At 39.5% G+C, this 27,145-nt stretch overlaps 1 protein-coding gene across 1 annotated transcript in view; it reads right to left on the bottom strand.

The window, feature by feature from the left end:
• xrn2 (5'-3' exoribonuclease 2) overlaps nt 1-26,634 on the bottom strand; it is an 85,115-nt gene extending 58,481 nt beyond the window's left edge. The window contains exons 1-14 of the mRNA XM_043696538.2: nt 26,421-26,634; nt 16,473-16,600; nt 16,277-16,388; nt 13,988-14,099; nt 13,715-13,773; nt 13,519-13,608; nt 6,462-6,534; nt 6,317-6,367; nt 6,015-6,172; nt 4,029-4,106; nt 3,817-3,950; nt 2,127-2,184; nt 1,935-2,042; nt 1,294-1,338 (exon numbers count right to left, since the gene is read on the bottom strand). Coding sequence (XP_043552473.1) covers nt 1,294-1,338; nt 1,935-2,042; nt 2,127-2,184; nt 3,817-3,950; nt 4,029-4,106; nt 6,015-6,172; nt 6,317-6,367; nt 6,462-6,534; nt 13,519-13,608; nt 13,715-13,773; nt 13,988-14,099; nt 16,277-16,388; nt 16,473-16,600; nt 26,421-26,495 — 1,281 coding nt within the window. The 5' untranslated portion in view covers nt 26,496-26,634. The remainder of the gene's footprint in view (nt 1-1,293; nt 1,339-1,934; nt 2,043-2,126; nt 2,185-3,816; nt 3,951-4,028; nt 4,107-6,014; nt 6,173-6,316; nt 6,368-6,461; nt 6,535-13,518; nt 13,609-13,714; nt 13,774-13,987; nt 14,100-16,276; nt 16,389-16,472; nt 16,601-26,420) is intronic.
• Nucleotides 26,635-27,145: the final 511 nt, after the last annotated feature.

Genomic DNA, 27,145 nt, shown 5'->3' with positions numbered 1-27,145 from the left:
AATTGGTCTTTAAAGGGAATTAAAGGATATGGGAAGTGTATCGAAAAGTGACAATGAAGACAATCAGTTACAATCGAGTTGAGTGGGGCACAAGGCTCGAGAGGGATGGCATGGTCTACACCCACTTATTGTTTGTAGTAGACAGACCAAACCAACACAGAATAATAAATCTTTAGGAGGCAAATTTTGTCCCAGAGCCTCCATTTCAACTGTAACCCAAATAAAATGAAATGAACATTTATGGGAAGTTTCTACACATTATAGATTAACACAGCAAATCTATATACATTACTTCAGTAAAACTTAATACAAATTTTAAAAGTCTATTTATGCAAACTCAATTTAGCTTTTTACAAAGCAAATGTTCTGATATTTTCTAATACGTTAACTTTGCTTTTCATATTATCATGATACAAAAGAATTTCAGTTTGAAACAAGCACATTATAAAGTTTGGTTAGCGATCCTCAGCCTACCTGGAAGGGCCAGCTCACCTGTTGACTGGCTCCTACCTTTTATTTCCCTTCCTCTTCTGAAAAAAATAGCCAGTGAATGAGCCAATTGTTGTTTTCCCATGATTTTGAGATTAAAATGAATAATAATACTGGGGGAGGAGGCCATTTCTGAGGTTAATTGATGCTTAGCTTATTTTTTTTAAATGGGAAAGTATTTATGAAATACTTTCAATTTATGAACCAATAGAAACTTGGGGCCTCTAAGCCAGTCAACTGCAGCTTCACTTCCAAATTCCACCTCAGAAATCATTACACTTCCATTTTTATACAAGTCCCAACATTTCTCTTGAACTGTACATTATCTTTAAGAAAACTGAAACAAATCAAGCATCAAAAGTAAAAGCAGAAACAGAGCAAATAACAAATCCATATTACATATGTGGATCTATACCTTCTAATCTGTGCATTTTCTTTTCCAGACCAATTGAAACACAGACATTCAATAAAAAATTAGATTCGTCTGGATCAAACTTACAAAAAGGCAGAAATGGACAATGGCTTGACATTAGCAAGTGCAGGTAGGGCAACATTAAGTGTCACTCTCAGTTTCCCTCATCTGAAATGAAACATCTGCTGAAAGAAATTCTATCAATTCAATTGAATGGCACAGAAGTCAAACAAGTTGATGGATGTTTGCTCAGATAAGCAAAAAAAAAGTAATTCACCCGCAGTTATATAGATTTGAATGAAAGTTTGTTCTCACATTAAAATGAATAAAATATTGGAAATTCCTACAACTGTTAAGATTAATCTCTATAACAGAATTAGGGAATGACTTACTTTCATCCTTTTGTTTTTTTCCTTTTGCCTTTTTCTAAATGACACCTGCGAAAGAAGTAGATGCCAATTGTCTTACTTGCATGTTTAAAAGATCAATTAAAAGCAGCTATTTACTGTAGTTTCATGAAGTACTATCCCATAGGGGCTCATTCACACTGTCTATAGCAATACTGTGGAACATTTCCTCTAGTTTGACACCACAATGTAACTGAAACACAAATACAGGCCAGAATCCAGGTGGAGAGCAAAGAGGATCAAGACTCCCTTGAGATAGCAGTCTCAACTAAACTTGGGAGTTAGTTCAGTCTTGACAACCTTTTACACTCCACAACTTCAGCAACGTGAAACTAGGCTGATTGCAAACTTGTACTGTAAAAACAATGTTAACCACCCCCCTCCCCCATTATACAACTTAGCTGTTTCATACAGCCTTCAACAAGTTTTAAGTGTGCTTTTAGTTTTGAATGGTAACTAATGGAAAATGGATATTTACTTGTCAAATTTTATGACAAAATGACAAAACCTGAATAACTTACCTCGAGTGATTAATAATAAGTAACTTCATCTTTAACTACAAACACAGTGTTAAGTATCATTTCTTGAACATATGCCTGCAGGCTGCAAAACCAGAGAGAGCTTACATCATCATCTCTTCTCTTCTTAAAGATGTTATCTTCAGCTTCTCCAACTGCAGCCATAATCATCTGCACTCGTTCTAAGTTGACAAAACCATTCTCCGTAAGATAACCCTAAAGAAAACAAAAGCATTGTCGTTTATTAGATTTTTTTTGGAGTTAAATACACAGGTTGGCAAGGCGATTCACATCACTTACCCCTGTCTTGTGTACTACGTTCTTGTAAATGCCAACCAGTCGATCAATTGCACCCTCCCTGAGAAAAACACAGCACACAAGTCAGCTTCAAGAATGAAATGACACGGTCAAACTTTTTGTCATCAGTTCTGTTCATATGGAACTACTGTATATTATGAGTGGTTGCAATACACAAGTCACACATTTTATAAAACAATGCAGCCCACAAAACACTGAACTGCACACAGTGCGTGGAAATACAGTATAACAAATGTTCATCCCACTCAAGTTTAATTGCATAACTATTTTTTAACAAAAAAAACTTACCATGATTTATCCAATATTCACAAGCAACGACTTTCACAAAGGTAAATTTGAAACACCTTAAATTTACTCTCATTACTTCATGCTTATTGAAAAAAACTCTCTTTTGTGCTAAGTTCTGCACTGCCCTGTACAATTCCCAGTCTTTAATAACTGACTGGGGCAGAGTTAAAAATATTCAGTGAACATATTCCAAACCCAGTAGGTATGCTGCTGCAATCCTTTTACATCGCTACATCATGAGGGGGGAGGATTACATGTCATGAACAGAAAGAATTCTGTTATTTAGTTCATGACATTACTAAGAGCCTTACAAGTTTACCAACAAGCTCTCGAAAACCAAAAACAAAATGCAAGGGAGAGCTGACAGACTTAAAAAAATTACTGTGTTTTAGAGCAATTCTTTTGGGCCAGGAGAAGCAAAAGCACCTTCAGCCTCCTACCTATTAATACTGCTTCTTATTTTTAATGGGATCAGCCGCCCAATGAACCAATAATGAAACCCACTCAAATCCCTGGGCTTCAGAGCTTCTACCATTCACATAGTTCACAAATATCAGGGACTGAAATTTTTTCTCCATGTCTCAAGTCTGAACAAAACTTATAAATGGTAAAAACCAAAAGAACTGCAGATGCTGTAAATCACAAACAAAAACAGAAATTGCTTGCAAAGCTCAGCAGGTCTGGCAGCATCTGAGAGGAGAAATCAAAGTTAACGTTTCAAGTCTGGTGAACCTTCCTCAGAACTGACATAATCTATATGTCGTATTCAGATAAATGCACTTTAAGTCCAGTAATATGCTATTTTGCAAGTGTGCAAGCATTATTTATTAACATTTCTGAACAAGGTTTGCAGCTTAGAATCTTGAAAATGCAGAACAATTAACTTAAAGCATAATTGTGAGAATGCACTGAAGTCAATTAAAACCCAGTTATCAGAAGGTAGCATCATTGCACTGCAAGCCTGAGTCTCTGTTGTTTGAAACTGTCTAGTTTCCAGCACAAAGAATCCCCCTCTATAGCTGGCAGGAAATAAGCCAACATTGACCTTGTTTTCACCTTAGAATAACAAGAACTCTTGTAAATTTCAACTGCTTTTCATGAAAGTATCAAATAAATTCAGCTTCACCAATCTGCTCTGCAACTCTTTTAGGTTAACTTTCTAGAAGTTGTTAGAATTTACTGAACAAAAGCATTTTAAACTGGAAAAATCAAGGTAGCCATATTTATTTTCTTAAAAAAATAAACAATGAAACTCAACACTGAAGAAGTGAAAAGCTGAGATTTTCAGAAAGGTATTGATGATCTAAACAATATATCTTCAAGTATTCCAAAGTGTACAGAAAAATGTCAAACAACATTGAAATAATAAAGTTAATTAGCATACCTAATTTCCAGCGATGGTAGATGAGGGAGGAAATCATTTCCCACAAAAAAACACATAAAAACCCAGTCATCAACGCTCCTCTCAAAATCGAACTTGAAGGGGAGGCTTGCCATAGTTAATTCTCTTTCCAAGTACTGGTTAAAATATAAAAAAAAATGTTTTGTTCATGCCAAACAAACATTTTAACAGTCAATTTTTTGAGATCAACCCACCTCACGCAATACAGTTAGTCGAATAAATATGAATTCCACTTCTGAGCCAATTGGAGGATTACTTCCTAATTGATCAAACTAAAGGAAGAAAGGAAGAAAAACATCATAATTTTGACTGTGAAAAACTCGCCAATCTTAATACCAACAACTTTTTAAAAAAAAAACAAAGAATACACTTACCGTTATTACATTTATACCCAACAGAATATCTCCATTGTGTAGCAGCAAAGTACAGGGCTCCCCAATATATGAACATTTGGCTATAAGCACCCATGCTTATGAATGTGATCCTTTACTGGGATTTAATTTTAAAGATCTGACAAACATTTCATGTACTTACAAGCAGTTACTTTATATTGTCCTGCATTGCATCAGACTTACATATGGAGTCAAAACACAGAACCCATTCGTAACCTGGTGAACTGCCTGTACATTTTACCACACCACGATTTTTCTCATCTCCATTACTTGATATTGTTTTCAGCTGCTCAGCACCCAAGCTCTGGAACACCTTTCTTAACATCTTGAACTCATTTAAAACTTTTCTTAAAGCCTACCACTTTGAACAAGCCTTTGGACGGCTATCCTAATCTTTCCTTATGAACACAGTAAGCATATCTAGTTTATTTGAGGGCACTTCAATGTCATTATTTATTGCTGACACATTTTGTCAAAGGTTTTCATAACGGATTCATCAGGACAATTTGCACGATGACCAACTCAAGGGGAAAACAAAGTTTATACAACATGAAATTACAGTAATAAATGGATGGAATGTTTAACGTAATTAGTAGTGTTGCCATGGCAGAGTTCACTTGCCCATGAATTAGCTCATATCTCTCTGACTAGCATAAACAGTGGTTTTGTTTGATTTGGTATTCTTGCAAATTGTAGATGCGTGCAAGTCAAAAAGCTTTGACAAAATGCACTTTTTTTCAGTAATCCTCCAGTTCGGAATTACCAAATAGCTATTTGGTTGCTTTGCATGTTTGCACTGAATGACACACAAAGTAAACAAGGTAAGCAATCTGCCAAAGAATCGCTATTTTTGGAGTAATGGTAATAGGGCAATGTTACTGTAACAGTATGAACCTATTTGGAAAGCTGCATTATGTGGCACAAAAAGCTTAGCCTTGCAGGCTATAACAGAGCTGTCGCATTCCCATTAGCACAGTAGAAGCAAATGTAAAATCTGAATCTAGCATTACTTTTCCTTAAATGCCACTCTTAAAAGACAGTAATGAACCATTCTTAAGGGAATAAATAATAGTGATGTGCAGTGTGCTCAAAGCAAATTTTACTAGCATTCAATTTACAAAAAAATCAGTGTTGAGTCAGCATTTGCTGCAGGAGAAGAATAAACAAAAATGTGAGGAGTGTAAAATGATGGTGAGAAAGCATTAGCAATTTGAGTGTTTAAACCTGGCAATGTTGCAATGAAGAAGGTTGAAGTGATGTGCTTCAAAATATGGGTTGCTGCTGACCAATAGGCTGCAGGGATTCAGGTTTAATAACTCGAAGCTGAAAAACCTTTGCTCGTCAAGTGTTTCTCTGTTGTAAAGTGGGCTTTTTGGGAAGAGGTGTAGGAAAGTTAAGGAGTTAAACCATGCAGAGTAAACAAAACACATATTTTTGCTCTTGCAAGTTAAAGATAAACTTTTATTTGATGTCCACATCCGTGAGCTGAGCATGAAGTGCCATAAAAATGAGCGTCAAGTTAAATGTTGGAAATCTATGGCTGACACTCCTGCTAATCGATTTGCACTATGAATTAAAGCACTGTTTAAATGGTTTGGTTTCTCAAGCAATGCTTCAATATCTACGGGATAAAGAGTCAGGTGTTTTCACCCTCATATTGCCAAGTAATACAAGTCAAATGCCTCCCCATTTGACCAGAAAAGAAGAAATCTCATTTTATTTTCAGAAGTGATATTAATATTGCTGAAAGTAGTTAACAGCAACATTTTACAGCTTTTATTACCGTACCTCTCCTTGCTTTTCCTTTGGCAAACCCTGGCATTCTTTGATTTCATGGCCAACTTGATTACAAAGAGCACATGGCCTAGGCTGGTTGGGCTTGAACTCTTCCCTGATTATAGTGAAGTTTGGTTCATGAGTTGCCAATCCCAACATAATAAGATCAGCTGTTGAAAAGAAAGTAGGCATTTATATGCCACATAATTGCAGTCAAGATTCTGAAACAAAAGCAATCTTTAACAAGTTAAAAGATACTGAAAGCTAACTTCCCCAAGAGCTACACGGCTCATAGTATAAAGATAAATTCTCACCGTCAGCTCCACATAAACAATGATGGGTGTTTGGATCGTGGTTTGGCTGAGCTGCAAAGTAAAAATGAACATTTAAAAAAAAGATTACTGTCAACTGACCCCTCAGCACCCCAATCCATCTTCCAATCAAATATAGCACACATACCTCGTTGCCTTCTTATGTAATCCATGATCTTGTGTTCACCCTCACCAGGAACGCTTGCATCTGACAAAATAACCTAGTGAATTTTTAAAAAGCAAATTTATTATGTTATTGTGATCGAAACTAATTTCCATATTGACAGCATTATAAATATCACCACTTCAAAGAGTGTTCTCCACTTAATAAATGCAAATTCTTTACCTATAATTCCCTATCTAGCCTGAATTGGCCCAAGTCAAAGATCTAACAGCACCAAAGACAAAAGAGAATTTTTTTCACCAGAGTGTCATGAGTCTTTGGAACTCTGTTCCTGGAAAGGTACTAGAGGCAGAAGCTGAAAAATGTTTTAAAAAGCAGGGGTAAATAGCTTCTTATTAACAAAACAGGATTTTTTTTCAAGGGTAAGCAGGAATATGGTGTATCATGATCTTATTAAATGGCAAGCAGTTTTGAGGTGCTCCTGTTTCTAATTTGGACATATTTAATATGGTGATAATATGCAAACTGACAAGAAGAAAAATGCAGACTGTAGCTAAATAAAAGCGGACTGGACGGGGGTGCATATAAGTGGAAAATGAAAACTATCCAGAGAATTAACTGAGGGAAAGTGACGTAGTTGGGGAGGACAACACAGAATGGAATAAATGAAAGGATGGGCATCTTGAGAAGTGTAAAATGAAGGTTGTTGAGACCACTGAAGATAACCATTCATGTAGACGAAGGTATTAAGGAGTCATATACAATACCTTAGTTTATTTACAGACACAAAGTATAAGAGCATGAAGTTATGCTAGAATGTATAGACCTCTAGCTTTATGCTCACTGCATAACAGGAAAGATGCAATTTCATTTGACAGAGTCCAAAGGAGATTGACAAAGACATTCCCAGGGATAGAGAATTTTAAATAAAAAAAGATTGAAAATACTGCAGTTTTTTTTCCTTGGAAAAGAGAAGGCTGAACGAAGATTTAATTAAGACTGAGGCAGCTATGTAGGTGATTCGGAGGGGACTATTCCTAATACCAGAAAGGTCAATAATTGGGATCATAGAAGTCAAGTAATTGGTCAAGTAAAGAAATTAGGGAGTACCTTTTCTGCTGCTGCATCCTTTTGTAACCACTTGTTGCTTGGTTGGGATCAGAAATTTGATCTGTGATCAATGTTCCTGTCACCCAGGGAATTAAGTTAAATTACGACACCAAAAATATTTCTCCAATTAATGCATCAATTATCTGCAATTTTATGATTTTTAAAAATAACCCTTTATAGTCCCTTGACTTGGTCATTTATCAAACCAAGTTTTGAAAGTAAAATGGCCTTCATTAATCTTACAATGCTTCTAGAATTTTATAGTCTACTAAATAAACTTTCAGGAGCCAAATAGTTTGCTTTAAGCGGTTAGTTTTCCAAAGTTCTTAGGAACTTGAAAGATTGCTAACTTGCTGAACGCAGGAAGAGTCTGCTCCAGTGTTGACAGAAGTTCCCTGCACTCCACAGCTTTTCATAATGTAGGTTCTTACTCTACAATTGCAGCTTCCTAAAATGTAATTAGGTGCTGGGTCAAAAACATGGCTGCTATTGAGCCGAAACAAAATCTTGGGTTAAGCAATTCCGTGCTCATGGGAGTTAATTTTGGGATAAATAGTCAGTTCCTAACCTTGCTCTCCAACTCACATTTGTACTCTGCATAAGCACAGTACGTGAAAATGCATTCGGTGGGGAGTAATGGAATTCAAATCCAACTCTCATTGCTACATTAGTTGAATTACATATTCCTCTTTTCTATAAGAAAATCACCTTTGCTTTAAGTTCCCTTCTTGGCTTCCTGCCCTACCTGCAACCTCCCAGTCTAGCAGCCTCCCGATTTCTGTACTCTTCCAACTCTTTGCTCATCCCCTCACCATTCCATTGTGGCTGGTTGTGCGTTTAGGTACCTAGGACTAAAGTTTAGACCACCCCCCATTCTCCTCTGGATCTTAACATCACCACCCACCAGAAGAAGTGGTAGAGATGGGTACAATTACAATGTTTAAAAGACACTTGGACAGTTACATGAAATGGAAAAGGTCGACAGAGACACTGACCAAATGCAGGCAAATGGGACTAGTGAAATTTGGGATAGCTGGTCAGCATGGTCGAGTTAGACTGAAGAGTCTGTTGCTGTACTGTATGACTCTGACTTCCCAATCAGTTTGGGACACAAGGTGCACCGCCACCACCCCTACCCAGTGAAAGCAATACAACCTCATGCTACACGTTCCAGAATAACACACTCAAGTTCTCTCCAAATCAGATACCTGAAACGTACAGCACAGTTTATTTTTAAACATGATCCCAGTTCTAGAATCTCTCAAGAGGAAACATCCACTCCACATTCATCGTGTCATGGCCCCCCAGGATCTTACACCTTTCAATTAACTTGTTTCTTACTCTTCTAAACTTCAGTGGACACAAGCCTTGTCTGTCTATCCTTTCCTAACTCAGCCTGCCCATTCCAGTTACTGGACTAGTAAGAATTCTGGACTGCTTCCAATGCATTAACATCCTTCCTTAAATAAAGAGACCACATCTGTGCAAGTACTCTAGATGTGATCTCATCAATGCTCTTTAGAGCTGAAGTACAGGGAATTTGAGCAAGGAAATCAACATGTATTGCTACAATTGTATAGAGTTTTAGTCGGATCTCATCTGGATTACTGTGCGGAGTGCTAGTCTTCTTACTCAAGGAGGGTCAGACTTGCCACAGAGGGAGTGCAATGGAGGTTCACCAGATTAATCCCTTGGATGGTGGAATTATTTTAAGAGGAGAGTTTGAGGAAACTGAGCCTCTACTCTCTAATGCTTTGAAAAATGAGAGTAATCTCAAGGATTTCTTTTTAAAACAGGCCACAACAGGTTTTTTTGATCTAGTTAGGATGCTTCCTCCAGCTGATAACTGTCAAACCTGGAAACATAATCTCAGGACTAGAATCGACCTATTTAAAACTGAGATGAGGAGGAATTTTTCACTGAGTGGAGTATCTTTGGAATGTTCTACCCTAGGAGGCTGTGAAAGCTCAGAATGCAGATTCAAGGTAGGAATTGACGACAGGTGACTATAATATTAAGGGGTCTGGAGATAATGTGAGAATATGACATTGAGATGATCAGCCATGATCTAGATTGGGCAAGCTAATCAGGCTTGATTAGTTGAATAGCCTATGCCCCCCCAACTTTTGCATCCAATTCCATTCACATAAATAGCTTTCCTAATTATTTTCTGTACCTGTCTTTGGCAATTCATGCTCTCATCATCCATAACTCACTAATGAGTATGAATTGTCCACCTAAGAAATTCTGTGTTACTGTTCATGAGTTTTGTGGCCCCTTGTCACAAGTTGGCGTGTAAAAAAAATGGTAAAATCGTAAAATGGGGGAAGCATTGTGACGCCTCTTTAAAAGCTGGTGTTCTTTCTGCTTAGAAATTTAAAAATGAAAGTAAGTGGTTAAGGAGCTGCAGGTGCTCTGAATTGACACAATGTATCAAAACGTCATTCATTTTGCAGGCCCAAGCAGCATAAATTCAGCCAATTAATTTAAAAAGGCACTTGGAGACTAAGAACCAATTAAATTCAAATCTGATGGCGCTGACAACCTGAAACCAATCATATTATAAGAATTCAAATTGTCATAGGGGTTATATAACAGAGAGGCAAATGTCAGAGAGCGGAGAGCCAACTGTTATCTGAAGGGACAGCAAACCCATCATCTAAGAAAGAAACACCGAGCTCTCACAAGAAATCTCCACGCTCTCTAAAAAGCACCATCTATAATGGTACATGGCACATTTAGTGAATATTCTTGACACCAGAAAACGATTGAGAAGGTATTTCGGATAGAAGAATTCGATAGAGGGAGGCATTCAGATCAGAAGAATTACAGAGAAAACATCCCCAACAGCAGAATCACACAGCATTCTGGAAAACGCAGTCTGTGAACTTTGAGAGACTAATTTTTATTGTTCTTATTATCTAGATTTATATAAGTGGGAACTGTGTTACTGAAACAGCATACCAATAGAATCTTGTTTTATATGGAAAGGTAGTTAGAGAGGGATTTTCCAGTTTGTTAGTTGTTTTGTTATTTTGTTCACTGTTGGAGTTACATAAATAAATTGTTACTTGTTAATTATAGAGTGGGTGAAAGGATTCCATTTCATTTCATTTTTAACTGATTGGGGAGTGAGCAATAGGTTATACCCTTTGTCACACTATAAGTTTGCAAGGTGAGGTGCTCCTCTCTGGGTGTTTTGGTTTTGATTATCATAGGGGGTGTCGACCTCCACTTTTTAAACAGTCCTTGTGAGGTTGACAAGTTCAATCCTAGAGCCTAATCTCTCATCAGAGTTGGCAGGTGTTTCCAGGAGGTGTAACTACTCCTTGACCTTGAGATCTCTGGCATTCCTTTCCCTGGTTCCTTTTCCATACTTCCTCTTGCCAACAAGTGTTCTCAAAGAATTGTCTCTCTTCATACAGCAGGAGAAAGTGAGGTATGCAGACGCTGGAGATCAGAGCTGAAAATGCGCAGCAGGTCAGGCAGCATCCAGGGAACAGGAGAATCGACGTTTCGGGCATAAAAAGGGCTTATGCCCGAAACGTCGATTCTCCTGTTCCCTGGATGCTGCCCGACCTGCTGCGCTTTTCCAGCAACACATTTTCAGCTCTCTTCATACAGCAGTCCTTCCAAATCGGTTTCTTCTAAGGAACGTCTCCCATATTGACCTTGATGTTGCATTTCTGGAGAGAAGCCTTTAAGTATTCTTTGAAAAGTTTCCTTTATCCTCCTCTCATTCAAAAGCCGCCCTTTAGCTAGGCGAAGATAATTTGCTTTGGCAGTCAGAACTCAGGCATCCCAAGCATGTAGCCGCCCCAGTAGAGTTAGTTGCAGGTGATCACAGCCTCAATGTCTGTCCTCCCAGATGACAGAGAATCTATCTCAAATAGTATTGATCATACTTCTCAAGGGTCTGGAGGTGACGCCTATACATGGTCCATGTTTCAGAGCCATATGGAAGAGTTAGCAGGACGACTGCCTTATACACAAGGATCTTAATGTCACATCATTAAGCACCTGAAGGCGCCACTCGCAGATTAGCTGTGGGGTTTGGATCTCCACATCGAGGTCAGTTTTAGATGAGAGGTGGCACCCCAGGGAAGGGAAATGTCCCAAGTTTAGGAGAATTCCTTGATTGATCTTAATGGAGGGATGGTCTGGAACTTAGGCGATAATGGGTTCAAATTTTCTTGAGGTTGTGGTGGAGACCAATTCTTTGGTATGCTTCTGCAAAGGTGTTTGTGAGTCTTGATGATCCTCTTCCACAAGTGCAAGAAATGACATGGCCAGCCACGAGTGCTCAAGTTCCACAGTGAGGTTGGTGTCATTTTCTTCGTGGATTTCAACCAGTTGAAAAAAGGTCCACACCATTAGGAAGCTTGTTCTCAACAAAAACAATGGTGGCAATGACAGTGGAGAAAAGGGCAGGTGCTATAACATATTCCATGCTGATTCCTGTCTTGACCTCAAAGGATTGTAATTTTAGACCCCATCAGCGATGCTTGTCACCAACATCTTGTGTGGAAAATAGAGAATGTCGATGAATTTCTCTGGACATCCAGCCTTTGCCAGGGTCTTCCACAGCACATACCAACTGACTGAATCAAAGGCCTTGGTCAGAACAATGAAGGCCATGCAGGGTGCTTGGTGTTATTGGCATTTCTCTTGGGAGTTGCCAAACAGTGAAAATCATACCCATAATTCCACAATTTGGACTGAAGCCACACTGGTTTCAGGAGCAATTTCCTCAGAGACTGGCTAAAGGTGCTTAGCTATGATTTAGATAATCTTGTAGCAGTGGCGAGTAGGAGATTCTTCCGTAGTTCCCAAAATTCATACTCCAGGTTGCAAACTCCACAATTTTAACATGTCAAATTTTCACTCTTCCTGTCAAAAGAACAATTTTGTATGTTCCTCCGTATACTCCATTTGCCAGATCTTTGCTCATTCACTTAACATATCAATATTTGTGGCCTCCTCTAACCTCTTCCCAACCGATTTTCCCACCTGTCTCCATGTCATCAGCGAATTCAATATCACGCCTTTGGTCCCTTCATCCATGTCATTTATATAAACTGCAAAAAGTTGAGTCCTCAGCACAAAGCCCTTGAGTACACCACTCATTTTGTCTTACCAACCAGAAAATTACCCATCTTGTCTAATGTTTCCTGTTAACGAGCCAATCTTCCAACCACGACACTACATAGCTCTTATATCATGAACTCCTATTTTCTGCAATAAACTCAGACGTGATTCTTCATTAATTGTGTTCTGGAAATCTATATGCAGTCCATCCATTGGTTCTCCTTTAACCACACCAAATGCACTTCTGCAAGGAACTCCAATAAGTTGGTTAAACATGACTTGCCTTGAATAAAAGCTTGTCAACTCTGTTCAATCACCTTGAACATCTCCAAATGCCCCCCTACGACATCTTTAATAATCAACTCCACATTTTTCCTGTAAGAGGTGTCTACCGCACGTTTTGAATAAGAGTTGTATTCACTATTCTCTAATCAAGGGAACCTTCTCCAGGTTCAAGAGAATTTTGGAAAATTAAAACCAATGCACAAACTATACCACTAACCACTTCTTTTAATACATGATATTTCTGTTTTAAATATTTGTTACCAATAAAAACACCAAAATTGCCAAATATTTTTTCACTACAGTAAAAAATGCTGACAGGAATACAGAATATCACTTTTTTTTTCAAGAAAAGAGCAATTTGTGCAAACTAGCATGCAAGGACATAATTTACAAAACAGTCCAGTATCTAATGCAGTCAACTGGTGAGGAATTTCAAAGAGTTGAAGAGAAAAAGTTTCATTCCTGACTCAGCAAGGAGTATAACAGCGTAACCAGAATACCACTGAGCATCCAGATTTACAGTATGACAAAATAGGCTGAATGTTTCTCCCTCACTCATACTCTAGATGCTAAGAGTGAGAAATAAATTGACACTTACAGTTAAGGATTTCCATCCGGGGTCATTGTTTAAGCGATCAGCAACATAGTACCGAAGACACTTTGCTAAGTTATCCATGAATTCAGTTCCCTTGAATAAATCAAAAGGAGTAATTCAATAATAATATTTTGCAACCACAAGTGACACAAAACAGATTGGAATTTCACATATCCATTTTCAAATGATTAATACTTACAGGAGTAATGCAGTTGCTATCAAACCGCTCTTTGACCTCTTCTTGGGGTAGAAATCCACCTGCAAAATAGGAAGGCCAGTTTCACAGTGGAGAATAAGTACAGAAGCAAAAAGGTAATCTATATATAATTTCTTAGAAATGCTACATAATTCATATTAAATTTAGTCAAACATTTTGATTCATGATTTACCAAGAGAGGATGTCCATCAAATGTTGCTTCCAACATTATGAATTGGGAAGAGAAATAAATGCCATAATACAAATATATCATACCTTTAGAAAGCACTTCTTCCCTCATTTGTCTCTTTTCTTCAACCAGTTCCAGTCCTTCTTTGGATGCACGAAACCGTCGAGATCGCTGCTGGTTCATTTTGGCACGAGGAGCCTAGAATATCCAATACATTTGTTGCTTATATACTTGACTTCTCTTTCTCATTATGTGGCCATATGTTGGATAATATTTACATACTCATGTTTTATCTTTACTTCTAACTACTGGCATGTATTTTTGGCTATTATGAAAATTATTTCATAATAAAATCTTTGACATATTATAAATTGAATTTTGACAGCCAACAGCTTACAAAGTAATACAGTTCCTAAATGGATCCAAACAGTTAAATTGCTGTTTCTATGCCAAAATCATTGAAGAACCGGTCAGAAAAACATCAGTGTGCAATGTATACAAATCTCTACCACCAATACATGTGCAAAGTTAGGTGAAAATGACAATTACAGATTATGTGGCAGGTTAGTATCTGTGCTTTGGTATCATATTTGTAACATTGGCAGATTTATTTTTAAATGACTGAACATGAATGAGACATTAAAATATGAACTAACTAGTAAATGAAATTTCAAAAAGCCACAATATTTCTTAAAACTTGAGAGAATATTATGATCACTTTATATTTGCCAATTTTTTTTTGCAATTTGCACATTTCCATGGCAATATACAGACCACTACAAGTTATGTTTTCATGCTTTGCACTCTTACTTGGTGCTGCTAAGCTATTCTGAGCAAAACTCTGCGGTCATCTTTGTACAAAGGAGCACTGATTTGTATCTTGGCAGACGTTACAAATCTACAATACAGGTAGACAATCCTTTATCCGAAAAGCTCCGAAATCCGAATGTTTCTTCATTAAATTTATTTCTCATTAACACGGTTGTTTGGCGTGCAAACAGTTAACCCAACTCTACACCCACTTGATGTGTGTCACTCAGAAGCGACATGGGGCCCAGCCCTAGCAGGCCTCAATTCTGTTTCAGGACCTGTTTTATTCACAGTGAGTCTGCTGGTTGGTAAGATTTCTTTAAAATTTCACCATCAAACTGTCACTTATTCTGAAATTTGAAAAATTTTGAATTCCGAAAACCAGTTGGTCCCAAGCATTTTGGATAAAGAATTGTGCACCTATACTTTAGTTAGGTAATTAAATACATATAATTAAGCTATTGACATTCTATATAATAAACATTTCATTGATGCAGGAAATGAATACTTGCAAAATTTAAAATCCCACCAAAATGTTCACCTCCTAACGCTCACTACAATTTACAAGTAAGTATACTTGTGGACTGCCTATCTACACAAAAATACATTGAACAAAATTGTCATTCTGCAGTTCAAACAGCTCCTTAACACAAAATGATAGATTGGATAAATTGGATACAGAACTGGCTCACAGATAGAAGGTGGTGGTAGGAGAGTTGTTTTTCAGACTGGAGGCCTGTGACCAGTGGAGTGCCTCAAGGATCGGTGCTGGGTCCTCTACTTTTTGTCATTTATATAAATGATTTGGATGCGAGCATAAGAGGTACAGTTAGTACGTTTGCAGATGACATCAAAATTGGAGGTGTAGTGGACAGCGAAGAGGGTTACCTCAGATTACAACAGGATCTTGACCAGATGGGCCAATGGGCTGAGAGGTGGCAGATGGAGTTTAATTCAGATAAATGCGAGGTGCTGCATTTTGGGAAAGCAAATCTTAGCAGGACTAATACACTTAATGGTAAGGTCCTAGGGAGTGTTGCTGAACAAAGAGACCTTGGAGTGCAGGTTCATAGTTCCTTGAAAATAGAACCACAGATAAATAGGATAGTGAAGGCGGCATTTGGTATGCTTTCCTTTATTGGTCAGAGTATTGAGTACAGTTGGGAGGTCATATAAAAGCGATCTAAGGGGCAAGGTTTTCATACAGAGGGTGGTACAGGTATAAAATGAGCTGCCAGAGGAAGTGGTGGAGGCTGGTACAATTGCAGCATTTAAGAGGCATTTGGATGGGTATATGAATAGGAAGGGTTTGGAGGGATATGGGCCAGGTGCTGGCAGGTGGGACTTGATTGGGTTAGGATATCGGGTCGGCATGGACGGGCTGGACCGAAGGGTCTGTTTCCATGCTGTACTTCCCTATGACTGTATTCTTGGGCAACAAAACAAATGCACCAAATTAACTCAATGGTACACGTATTATATATAGGTTACTATATCCAATTATCCTGTTTAAAAACGCTCAAGATTCATCTGACTAACTTTAATGTCTATAAATAGGTACTTACCACTCCATCTATTGCCATATAAAGTAGACGCCTGGGTCTAACTATATTAAACAATCGATCAATATATTCGAATATGGCCACCATCATTTCATCCTCATTCTTGGGAGCTGGCCTGCAAAATTCATTCAAAATTGAATCAGAACTTTTCCTGAATTGACAAAAGAACAAAGAGTTATTCTAAAAAGAGAAATATTACTTGTTTTCTGGATGCGTGCATGGATGAATAATGCCATTCATGTCCAAGTACAGATTATCAAACTCCACTTCATTTGGATTAGGCTTGCTGCTGTCCACAGGGGCTTTAACTCCATCGACTTCTTTAGCCTGCATAGGGTTGAAAATCAAAAATACAGTCATAACATATAAATAAAGCTCTTGCAATTAAACCTCTGAACCTTTTTAGATTAGATTACTTACAGTGTGTAAACAGGCCCTTCGGCCCAACAAGTCCACACCTGCCCGCCGAAGCGCAACCCACCCAGACCCATTCATCTACATTTACCCCTTCACCTAACACTACAGGCAATTTAGCATGGCCAATTCACCTAACCTGCACATCTTTGGACTGTGGGAGGAAACCCACGCAGACACGGAGAGAATGTGAAAACTCCACACAGACAGTCGTCTGAGCCGGTAATTGAACCCGGGTCTCTGGCACTGTGAGGCAGCAGTGCCAACCACTGAGCCACCGAGTTATTCCTAAAAAAAAATATAGGAAATAAACTGCTCAAACTACGGTTTTAAACACACAGGTAAAGTATCACAGCCTTGGTGCAATAGCAACCAATGTGCAAGAGAAGACAGACCATATCCAATAAGTACTTGCAAATCACTTGAGCTTGTCACATGGCTATCAGGAAAAATATCCCATCCTTTGCAGCAGAGATTGGGAGGAGGGGAAATAGCACAGATTTACCAGAATAAGACTGTGGCCAACAAGAATGAACTAGAAGTTGTATAGGCTGGACTTACATTTATATTCTCTAGAATACAAGATGATTCCTAATAGATTTGTTTTTGAAGGATTAAATGGGGGGATCGAAATAAACTATTTCTTCGGGTAAACAAGAAAGTAAAACTTCAAAATTAGAACTGCTGTACCTCAATTACAACTTTCCAGGCACTCCAATTCTGTTGCTAACCAAAAGCCTCATGAGGTCTGACGTGAATATGCTCAACAGCTGAGCATCCAGTTTCCTGCACTACTGAATCCAAAAAATTCACAATCTTCTCAGTAAGGAATATTTTTGGCCTTAGTTCTAAATGGCCAATCTCAGCCAGATATGATCATCCCTTATTCTAATAGTGTGAGCTTGAATTCTCAACTCCCCAGTGGAAACATTATCTCAGCATCTACTTTGTCGGGACCATAAGTAATTTTCTACGTTGAGACTCAAAGGAGGGTTAATACTTTTCCCATATTGGTGTTCACAAGTCACAAAACCTTGGCTTTTAAACCCAAACTGTGCAATTGCTCCGCATTTGTAAAAGAAGTGGTGGACTCAAAAAACTTGCATTTTGTAACACTTCTCATGATCTCAAGGAATCCCAAAATGGCTTCTGCATAGTTGCATTATAGGAAATGAGGCAACCAATGACTGCACAAAGAGTCTGAAAACCAACTGTGCAGCAAGCAATCGGATCATCTGCTTTCAATATACTGACCTGAGAAATAGGTATTGGTCAAGATATCAGGAACAGCTTCTCCAATTTTTTCTTTATATTTTAATGAAATACAATATTTTTTGACATAACAGAAAAAGGCAAACTGTCCCACTGATTCTCTAATGTTAAGATTAAATATCTGGACTGATATATTAATGTAGGAAGAGGCATAATCAAGGAGTCACTGGGTCAGTCATACAGCATGGAAACAAATCCTTTGGTCCAACTCATCCATGCCAACCAGGTTTCTTAAACTGAATAAGTCCCATTTGCCTGCACTGGGCTCTTATCCCTCTAAACCTTTGCTGTTCATGTATCTGTCCAAATGTAATTTAAATGCAATTGTACTTGTCTCTAACATTTCATTTGGCAGCTCATTCCACATAAGCACCACCCTATGTGAAAACGTTGCCCTTCAGGTCCCTTGCAAATCTTTCCCTTCTCACCTTAAACATATGCTCTCTAGTTTTGGACTCATCTACCTTGGGGAAAAGACCTTGGCTAATCACCTTTTCTGTGCCCCTCAATTTTAATAACCTCTCTAAGCTCACCCCTTGGCAGCTAATGTTTCAGGGGATAAAGTCCTAGCCTATCTAAGCTGCCCTTGTAACTCAAATCCTGCAGTCCCGATGACATCCTTGTAACGAATTTTAGCACCCTTTCCAGTTTAATATCATCATTCCTATAACAGGTCAAAGACAATTATACGCAGTACTCCAAATGCAGCGTATTGTACAGCCATAACATGATGTCCCCTCCTACACTCAAAGCTCTTACTGATTTAAGTAAGCATGCCAAGTGCCTTCTTCATCACCCTACCTGTGATGCGACTTTTAAGGAACAATGCACCTGCACCTCTAAATCTCTCTGTTTGAGACCACTCCCCAGGGCCCTACCATTAACTGTGTACGTCCTGCCCGGTTTGTCTCACCAAAATGCAACACCTTGCATTTATTTAAACTCCAACTGCAATTCTTCAGACCAGTGGCCCAGTTGATCAAGATCCCATTTTAATCTTTGATAACTTTCCTCACTGCCCACAATATCTCCAATTTTGGTGTCATTTGCAAACTTACTAACCATACCTCCTGTATTCTCATCTCCCTACCCCTGCCAGTCTTGCCCCTCACACCAGCAGGAACATGCTGTCCCTGACCTTCATTATCTCAATTTTCGAAGTATTCCATTGCCAGACATTCCTTTACGTGCAAATAGCCTCCCCCAGTCAACTTCTGAAAGTTCCTGTCTATTACCATCAAAATTGGCCTTGCCCTCGTATAGAACTCTATCTTGTGGACCAGGCCTTTCCTATAACTATTTAAAAGCTAACAGAACCATGGGAACTGGTCCCAAAGTGCTCCCCCACTGACAGTCATCTAGCTTCCCTTTTTCCGAAGAGGAGATGGAGTTTTGCTCCTTCTCGAGCAGGGCCATCTACACATTAATAGAGAAAATTTTCTTGAACACACAAATTCCTCCCCATTCAAACCCTTAACATTATGGCAGTTGGAGTCCAAGTTAAAATTCCCAATTATTACAACCCTATTATTCATAAAGTTATCTGCGATGTCCCTACCCATTTGTTCCTCAATTTTCTGCTGACTATCCCATCAAACTGATCACCCCCTTCTTATTCATCTTCATTGACAAGATCATTTTCCCTAACCTTACCAGTATTGGTTCATAAAGAACATAATAAGTTCAAGGCTATTTTCTTAACGAAGCTGATTTCAAGTCATGACTGCACGGTAATACAGAAACAATGGCATAACACTTTACACAATGCTTGATGCACAAAATAATTTTGAAGAGCTTCAATTCTTATGAAATCAAAATTACGTTCAATTATATTAACACCAAAGTTACAACAAACACATCATCTAAAATACATTAGCAACACACAGACAATTGGTTCGAGTACGCGGGTTCTACAATTATTGTTACTTGGCTCCACACATAGTAGTGTGATGGAAGTGATTCGGACACAATTCATGCCAGTCTTTTCAGTGGCTAAATAACCTAGAGGAACACTGGTCACAGTTATTCAAAAAGTAACACTTTCACTTAGTAGACAATGCTGATAACATTTCTACATATGCGATTTGGTTATGATAGAACAATCATTTACAAACTTAAGTTCAAACTGCACTCAGATCACATTTCGACTTCATGTTCTAAATCAATTAGGTAGTTAAACCAAACAGACTCCCAGCATTTGTTGCAGGTACAATTATCTGATTCTCCCATGAAGAAGATGCTACGTCAAATATTGAAACTAAAATATTCAAACGTTCCTACAAAATATTCTGTCTTGATCATTTCCTACATGCCTTGCCCAGTAGCTTGCCATGAAAAGAAATTTCTCAACCTATTTATAACATTGATAGTTACAGGTGAGCTGCCAGAAGACAAAGTTGGCTAACGTGGTCCCACTATTTAAGATAAGCGGTAAGGAATTACGCATCTGTATAGTCTGACATCGCCTGACATCGGTGGTGGTCAAGTTGTTGGAGGGAATCCTGAGAGACAGGATTTACATATATTTGGAAAGACAAGAACTGAATAGGGAGAGTCAACATAGCTTTGTGCACGGGAAATTATGCCTCACTAACTTCATTCAGATTTTGAAGTAGTAATGAAGAGGATTAATGAGGGCAGAGTGATGAACGTGATCTATATGAACTTCAGTAAGGCATTCATCAAGTCCTCATGGTTGACTGGTTAGCAAGGTTAGATCTCATGGAATACAGGAAGAACTAGCCATTTGAATACAGAACTGGCTCAAAGGTAGAAGACAGAGGGTGGTGGTGGTTTTCAGTTGCCTTTTAGACTGGAGGCTTGAGACCAGTGATGTGCCACAAAGATCGGTGCTGGGTCCACTTTTGTCATCATTTATATAAATGATTTGGATTGGAACATAAGAGGTATAGTTAGTAAGTTTGCAAATGACACCAAAATTGGAGGTGTAGTGGACAGTTACCTCAGAGTACAATGGCATCTTGATCGGATAGGCCAATGAACCAAGGAGTGGCAGATGGAGTTTAATTTAGATAAATGCGAGATGTTGTATGTTGGAAAGGCAAATCATAGCAGGATTTATACACTTAATGGTAAGATCCTGGGGAGTGTCGCTGAACAAAGAGACTTTGGAGTGCAGGTTCATAACTCCTTTAAAGTGAAGTCGTAGGCAGTTAGGATAGTGAAGGCAGCATTCGGTATGCTTTCTTTCATTGGGCAGAGCATTGAATATAGGAGTTGGGAGGTCATGTTGTGGTTATACAAGACGTTGGTTAGGCCACTTTTGGAATATTGTGTGTAAATCTGGTGTCCCTCCTATTGGAAGGATTTTGTGAAACTTGAACGGATTCAGAAGAGATTTACAAGGATGTTGCATCTGGACTGCGACCCAATGCCTGAACACAACCATTGTTTCCAAGTTTGACACTTACTGTGTATCATCTGGTGGTCTTCAATCCGCAGCCTTCAAAGTTAGATTGTGCTAATTGCATCTTTCTGTCCCCTCTTTGAGTTCCAACTTACTGTTACTTCTGTGGTACCCTGGTATGTTCTTCAGTCACCCCTAACAATCATATCTCCTCTTACACAAATACAGGAAAGACATTTCCTTTGAACTGGGGAGACCAATTGCAAATTGGGCTTTATAGTAAGACATTCTTCAGTCCTTGTCTGTCCTTAAATTTTCAGTAGCTTGACGTTTTAATTGTCTGCCTAAGTCATCTGTGACTTTTTAACTTTGTCCACCCCAGTCCAACACCAGCACCTCTGCATCATAAGTCGCAACTCTGTTCTCTACTTCCCACCTTGTTTGGTGGAGCTCAGTGAAAACTTGAATTTTTTGGTGACATTATATTGGTATAATAAATATGCAGGGATCTGCTAGGTTCACCAAAAAAGATTTGAAATGACAATGGTAAGGTTGAATTCTAGAAAACACAGTACAAGACAACCTCCGTTATCTGCAGAATTGTTTTCCGCGGCCAGAACATATTATAGGGAACATTCTGGAACCCAGGGACTAGGAAGGTACGTTTCCCATTTAATTGAATGGGTTCACTCCTATCCGCGATTTTGGGCTTCTGCAGTAGGTCCTAAAACATATACCCTGCGAGTATGGAGGGGACTACTGTACTTGAAGTTTATTGCTTCCCAGAATCACAATGAAGTTCCTTTGTTGTCATCATTTTCAAGCCTCCCTGCATATTTATTGTGCCAATATAATGTCACCAATCATATCTATCCCAACCTCACCATTCCTTCAGACTTCTTAGCATGTTGCAAAACCACTCCTCCAATACTGCTTACCATCCTAGTGCAGGAAATGAAAAGGCTGTTTTTTTTTAAGCCTCCTGCACTCTTACAATCCAAGAACATCCAGGAGATGGGAGAGATACTAAATGAATATTCCACACCAGTTTTTACTGTGGAAAAAGGAAGAGGTTGGAGAATTCAGGGAAATAAATACTTACTTTCACATTACAGAAGTTCAGGGGGTCTTGGAGAATATAAAATTGGATAAATTGTCAGTATCTGATCTAATGTAACCTAGAACTTTGTGAGAAGTAAAAGGGAGGAAATTGCGAGGCTCCTTGCAGAAATATTTGCATCACCAATAACTCCTAATGAGGTGCCTGATGACTGGAGGATAACTAATGTTGTATCTTTGTTTAAGAAGGGTTGTAAGACGAAACCAGGGAACTACAGACCCGAGTCTGATTTTGGTTGTAGGTAAATAGTTGGGAATCGATTCTAAAAAGGTAGAAAGTATAGACATTTGAAGAGGCAAAAATTGACCAGGGATAATCAGCTTGGTTTCGGCAAGGAAAATAGCATCTCACAAACTTGACTGAGTTTTCGGGAGCAAGTTATCAAAACGATTGACAAAGGCAGAGCAGTCGACATTGTTTACATGAACTTTGGCAGAGTCTTTGACAAGGTTCTGCATAGTAGACTAATTAGTAAAGCTAGATCACATAGGATTGAGGGTAACCTTGCTAATTAGATACATAATTGGCTTAAACGAATAGACAGAGTTGTTGCTTTACAGATTGGAAGCCTGTCACCTTGGGGTGTTCCACAGGGATCAGAGCTAGGTCCACTTTTGTTTGTTATTCTATACAAGATTTGGATGAGAATATAGAGGGAATGGTTGAATAGTTTGAGGACGACTCAACTTGGTGGCATAGTAGATTAGAGTGGTGCTGGAAAAGCACAGGAGGTCAGGCAGCATCCGAGGCGCAGGAAAATTGACGTTTTGGGCAAAAGCCCTTCATCAGGGTTTCCAGCATCTGCAGTCCTTGTTTTTACCTTGGTGGCATAGTAGACAGTGAAAAAGATTTTCTAAAATTACAAAGGGATCTTGATCAAATGGGTCAATGGGATGAAAAATGGCAGATGGAGTTCAATCTGGATAAATGAAAGATATTGTATTTTAGTACAACACACAAGGTAGAACTTGTACAATTGATGGTAGAGCTTTGGGTGGTGTTGTAGAAGAGAGGAATCTAGGATTTCAGGTCAATAGTTCTTTGAAGTTTGCATCACATATAGACAGGTTAAGAAGGTGTTTAGCATGGTTGCCTTCCTTGCTCAGTTCTTTTGAATATAGGTGGGAAGTCACATTGAGGTTGCCCCGGACATTGGTGAGGCCTCTTCTGGAATACTGTGATAAGTTATAGGAAAGGTATTAGTAAGCTGGACAGGGTTCAGAAGAGATTTACCAGGATGATGCCAGGGATGGAAGGTTTGAGTTAAAGAGAAAGTCTGGATAGGCTGAGACTTCTTTCACTGAAATGCAGGAGGTTGTGAGAGGTGACCATACATGAGGGGTACAGATAGGATTAATGGCAAGTATATTTCTCCTAGGATGGGAGATTTAAAGACCAGGGAGCACATCTATAAGGTGAGAAGAGAGAGAGAGAGAGAGAGAGAGAGAGAGAGAGAGAGAGAGAGAGAGAGAGAGAGAGAGAGAGAGAGATTTAAGAGAGACATGTAAGAGAGACATGTAAGAGAGACATGAGGGCAATTTGTTTTTTAAACACAGCAGGATGGTTTGCACATGGAATGAACTTCCTGAGGAAGTAGTGGATGCGGGCACAATACAATGACAATTGGATAAGTACATAAATAGGAAAGGTTTGGAGGGATATGGGCCAAGAGCAGACACATGGGACTAGTTTAGTTTGGGATTGTGTTCTGCATGGACTGGTGAGACCGAAGGGTCTGTTTCTCTGCTAGAAGACTGTATAACACAAACACTCCTTTCCAAGAAAGAAAAGCAGTTTACTTGAATTGCTTTCAATCTTACATATTGTATTCATTCTCATGACAACATCACCTTTAGTGTGGACACTAAATGCAGATTAAATCAATTAGACAGCAAGTCAGCATGGATCATGTAAAGGTGAACCATGTTTAATTTTATCAAGTTTTTAATGATATAATCGCTGATGAGGGTAATGTAGCTCACATCATGTCCATTTGATAGCAGTGCCAAACAATAAGTTTGCAGCAAAGTTGAAGTCTTTGAATAGAAGAGATAGAGACATAATGGATAAAAATTCAGAGCATCGATCGGAAACACAGCACAGGTACAGAGTGATACCACAGGAGTCAACACACAGGCCACTGTTTATCCTGATCTATACTTATACTCTGATATGTAATGGATTTCAAAATTTGCAGATGACAAAACATGGAATTGTGAACTGAGACTTCAGAAGAACATTGGCTGCTGGAACTGATGTACACATGACAGATGAAATTTAATACAAAGAGGTGTGAAATGACACATTTGACCGAGGAAGACACCAACAATTAACAAAATGGTATGATCCTAAGGGGAATGCAAGAACAGAGACTCTCTGGGGTAAAGGGGGATAGATTGCTGAAAAAGACAGGGCAGGTTGAGAAAATGGTCAAAAAGACATCCAGGATCCTGGGTTTTATAGGCAATTCAACTGTAGCTTTCAAAAGGGAAAAGGGTTTCAGGGTTATGGCGTATAAATAAGGGATTAGGACTTACTAGGTTGCTCTTCCAAAGAGCTGACACGAATGACAGCTGAATGCACCTATGTGCTGTTTTTGTGACCACCGTGACTTTTTTTTTCTTCATTCTTTTTCATGGAATGCAGACAGCACTGACAAGGCTAATTTTTTTTGATCATTTCTATTTACCTTTGAACTTAGAGGAGCAGGGCCATTTCAGAGGACAGTTAAGAGTCAACTCATTGCTGTGGATCTGAAATTACACGCAGACCCAACTCTCTATGAACAGCAGATTCCTTCCTGAATGAAATCAGTTTTTACAACAATTAATGAAAGCTTAACTTCTAAATTTTAACTGAATTCGAATTCCATCAATAGTTGGATATGATGTGAACCTGTCTCAACACATCATTAATTAGCCTGAGCCTCTGGAATAAAAGTCCAAATCTTGCAGTCAGTGGAACAGATCACAAGTTCCAATTAGGTACTGCGCAGCTTTGTAAACTGAACGAAGTTCCAAATTTCAGACCATAACCTCAATCTGTATTTTTTCGGTAAAAGCTGGTGATTCTTCTATTCCCACTTACACATCTGCTAGATAAATGTTTTGATTCTGTGTTCCCATTACCATGTCCTTCTACCTTGATGATTCATCATTCTTGTTATCATTAAATCTGATTTCAACTCAGTCACAGACATCACATTCTGTTCATTTCCTCATCCCATATCCTTGCTTCTATTTTTGTTCAAAACCTGTTAACTTTCCCCATTGATTGACCCAACCTGTCAACTGCTTTTCTACTCCTCCTTGCCCAGAGACTGCACTTCAAATTCACAACAGGCGTTTTGCTTCTACCGCAAACAAAATATTATAAGAGCAGAATTAGACCATTCAGCCCAACGAGTCTGCTCTACTATGCGATCATAGGTTTCTCAGCTCCATCCTCCTGCCTTCTCCTCTTACTAAGCAAGAATCTACCTCAAAGATCTTTAAAGATCCAAAGTAGCTATACAAGAGGGAGTTAGGCCAGCCTACCACAGAGAGGATCACAACGCTTGGAGAATTACGGAGCAAACTCACAAATCCCCACCATCATGAACCTCGGATCGGAAACGCTTTATAATCGCTGATGCTTTTGCGAACATGAAAATGCAAGATTCGAATTTCCAAAAAGTCATCGACACAGAACCAAGTTTGGGGAGGGGGGAGGGGAAGTGTGTGGGGAAAGAAGACATTGACTTTCGTTTTCCCACTTGACTCAATCGCTTTCATGGGGGGGGGGGGAAACAATTCAAATGCAAACCTTCCCCTCGAGGTTTTCAGCTTTCCACTCTCCCTCTGTGGGAATCAGGGGGCAACGGCGGTGGTCAGGAAGGGAGGATTTGCGGGGAGAGAGCGGGTTGGCTTCAGGCCTAGTTTCCCAAATGCATACGGACACACTAGGCCCGGCACGCAGCCTCGACCAACACGCACCTTCTCCTCCACGCAGTTCACCACGATGGACGGATACTTGCGGCTCAGCCAGCGGAAGAAGGCCGGGACACCCATCCTTGTGGCCTGGGTCGGTTAGTTGCCTGGGTGAGCGCCGCAGCTGTTGCTTCCCCACCGAGCGTTTTCCCTCCGTCTCAGTCTCGGCTCCGACAGCGTCAGCGGTGGGGGAGGGTGACCGAGCCGCCTCGCGCTGCTGAGCCAAACCCGGGCAGCGCGCACGCGCCGCGGCCCCCCTGCTCGTCTCGCGCCCCCTCCAACCAATGGGACGGCGAGGACCCAGCCCCTCCCCAACACGACTTCCGCCGCTGGTCACTCGCATACACCACTTTCTGGCCGCGTCACTTGGAGTCAGAGGTCATCTTCAACCGGAAGTCCGCCTTCCGCATGCTTCACCTCCCCGCTCCTACTCTGGAAGGGCCCCTTCGAGGGCGGAAGAACGGTCGCCGGAATTGACTTGTGAACTCTGCTTTCTCTCTCCGCAGAGGCTGCCAGACCTGCTGGGTTTCTCCAGCAATCTCTGTGCTTTTTACATCCGCAGGTCTTTCCCTTGTTTTCAGGTTTGTCAGGTTGCTTGAGGCGTGAAAAATTGTCGGGTAAAGGGAGTTAGTCGCGCAGGCGATTCGTGGAAACAATCGTTTCGCTTCTCGTTTGCAATTTTCTTCGCTAGCTGGGCTGCACCAATACATGATACGCAAAAGTAATTAAGA

The sequence above is a fragment of the Chiloscyllium plagiosum genome, unplaced genomic scaffold (assembly GCF_037043375.1).
Source record: "Chiloscyllium plagiosum isolate Xiang-an unplaced genomic scaffold, Cpla_swu_hap1 HiC_scaffold_10, whole genome shotgun sequence".
Classification (NCBI taxonomy): Eukaryota; Metazoa; Chordata; class Chondrichthyes; order Orectolobiformes; family Hemiscylliidae; genus Chiloscyllium; species Chiloscyllium plagiosum.
Note: the sequence above shows the minus strand (reverse complement) of the source record. Positions and strands in the feature narration are given on the sequence as shown.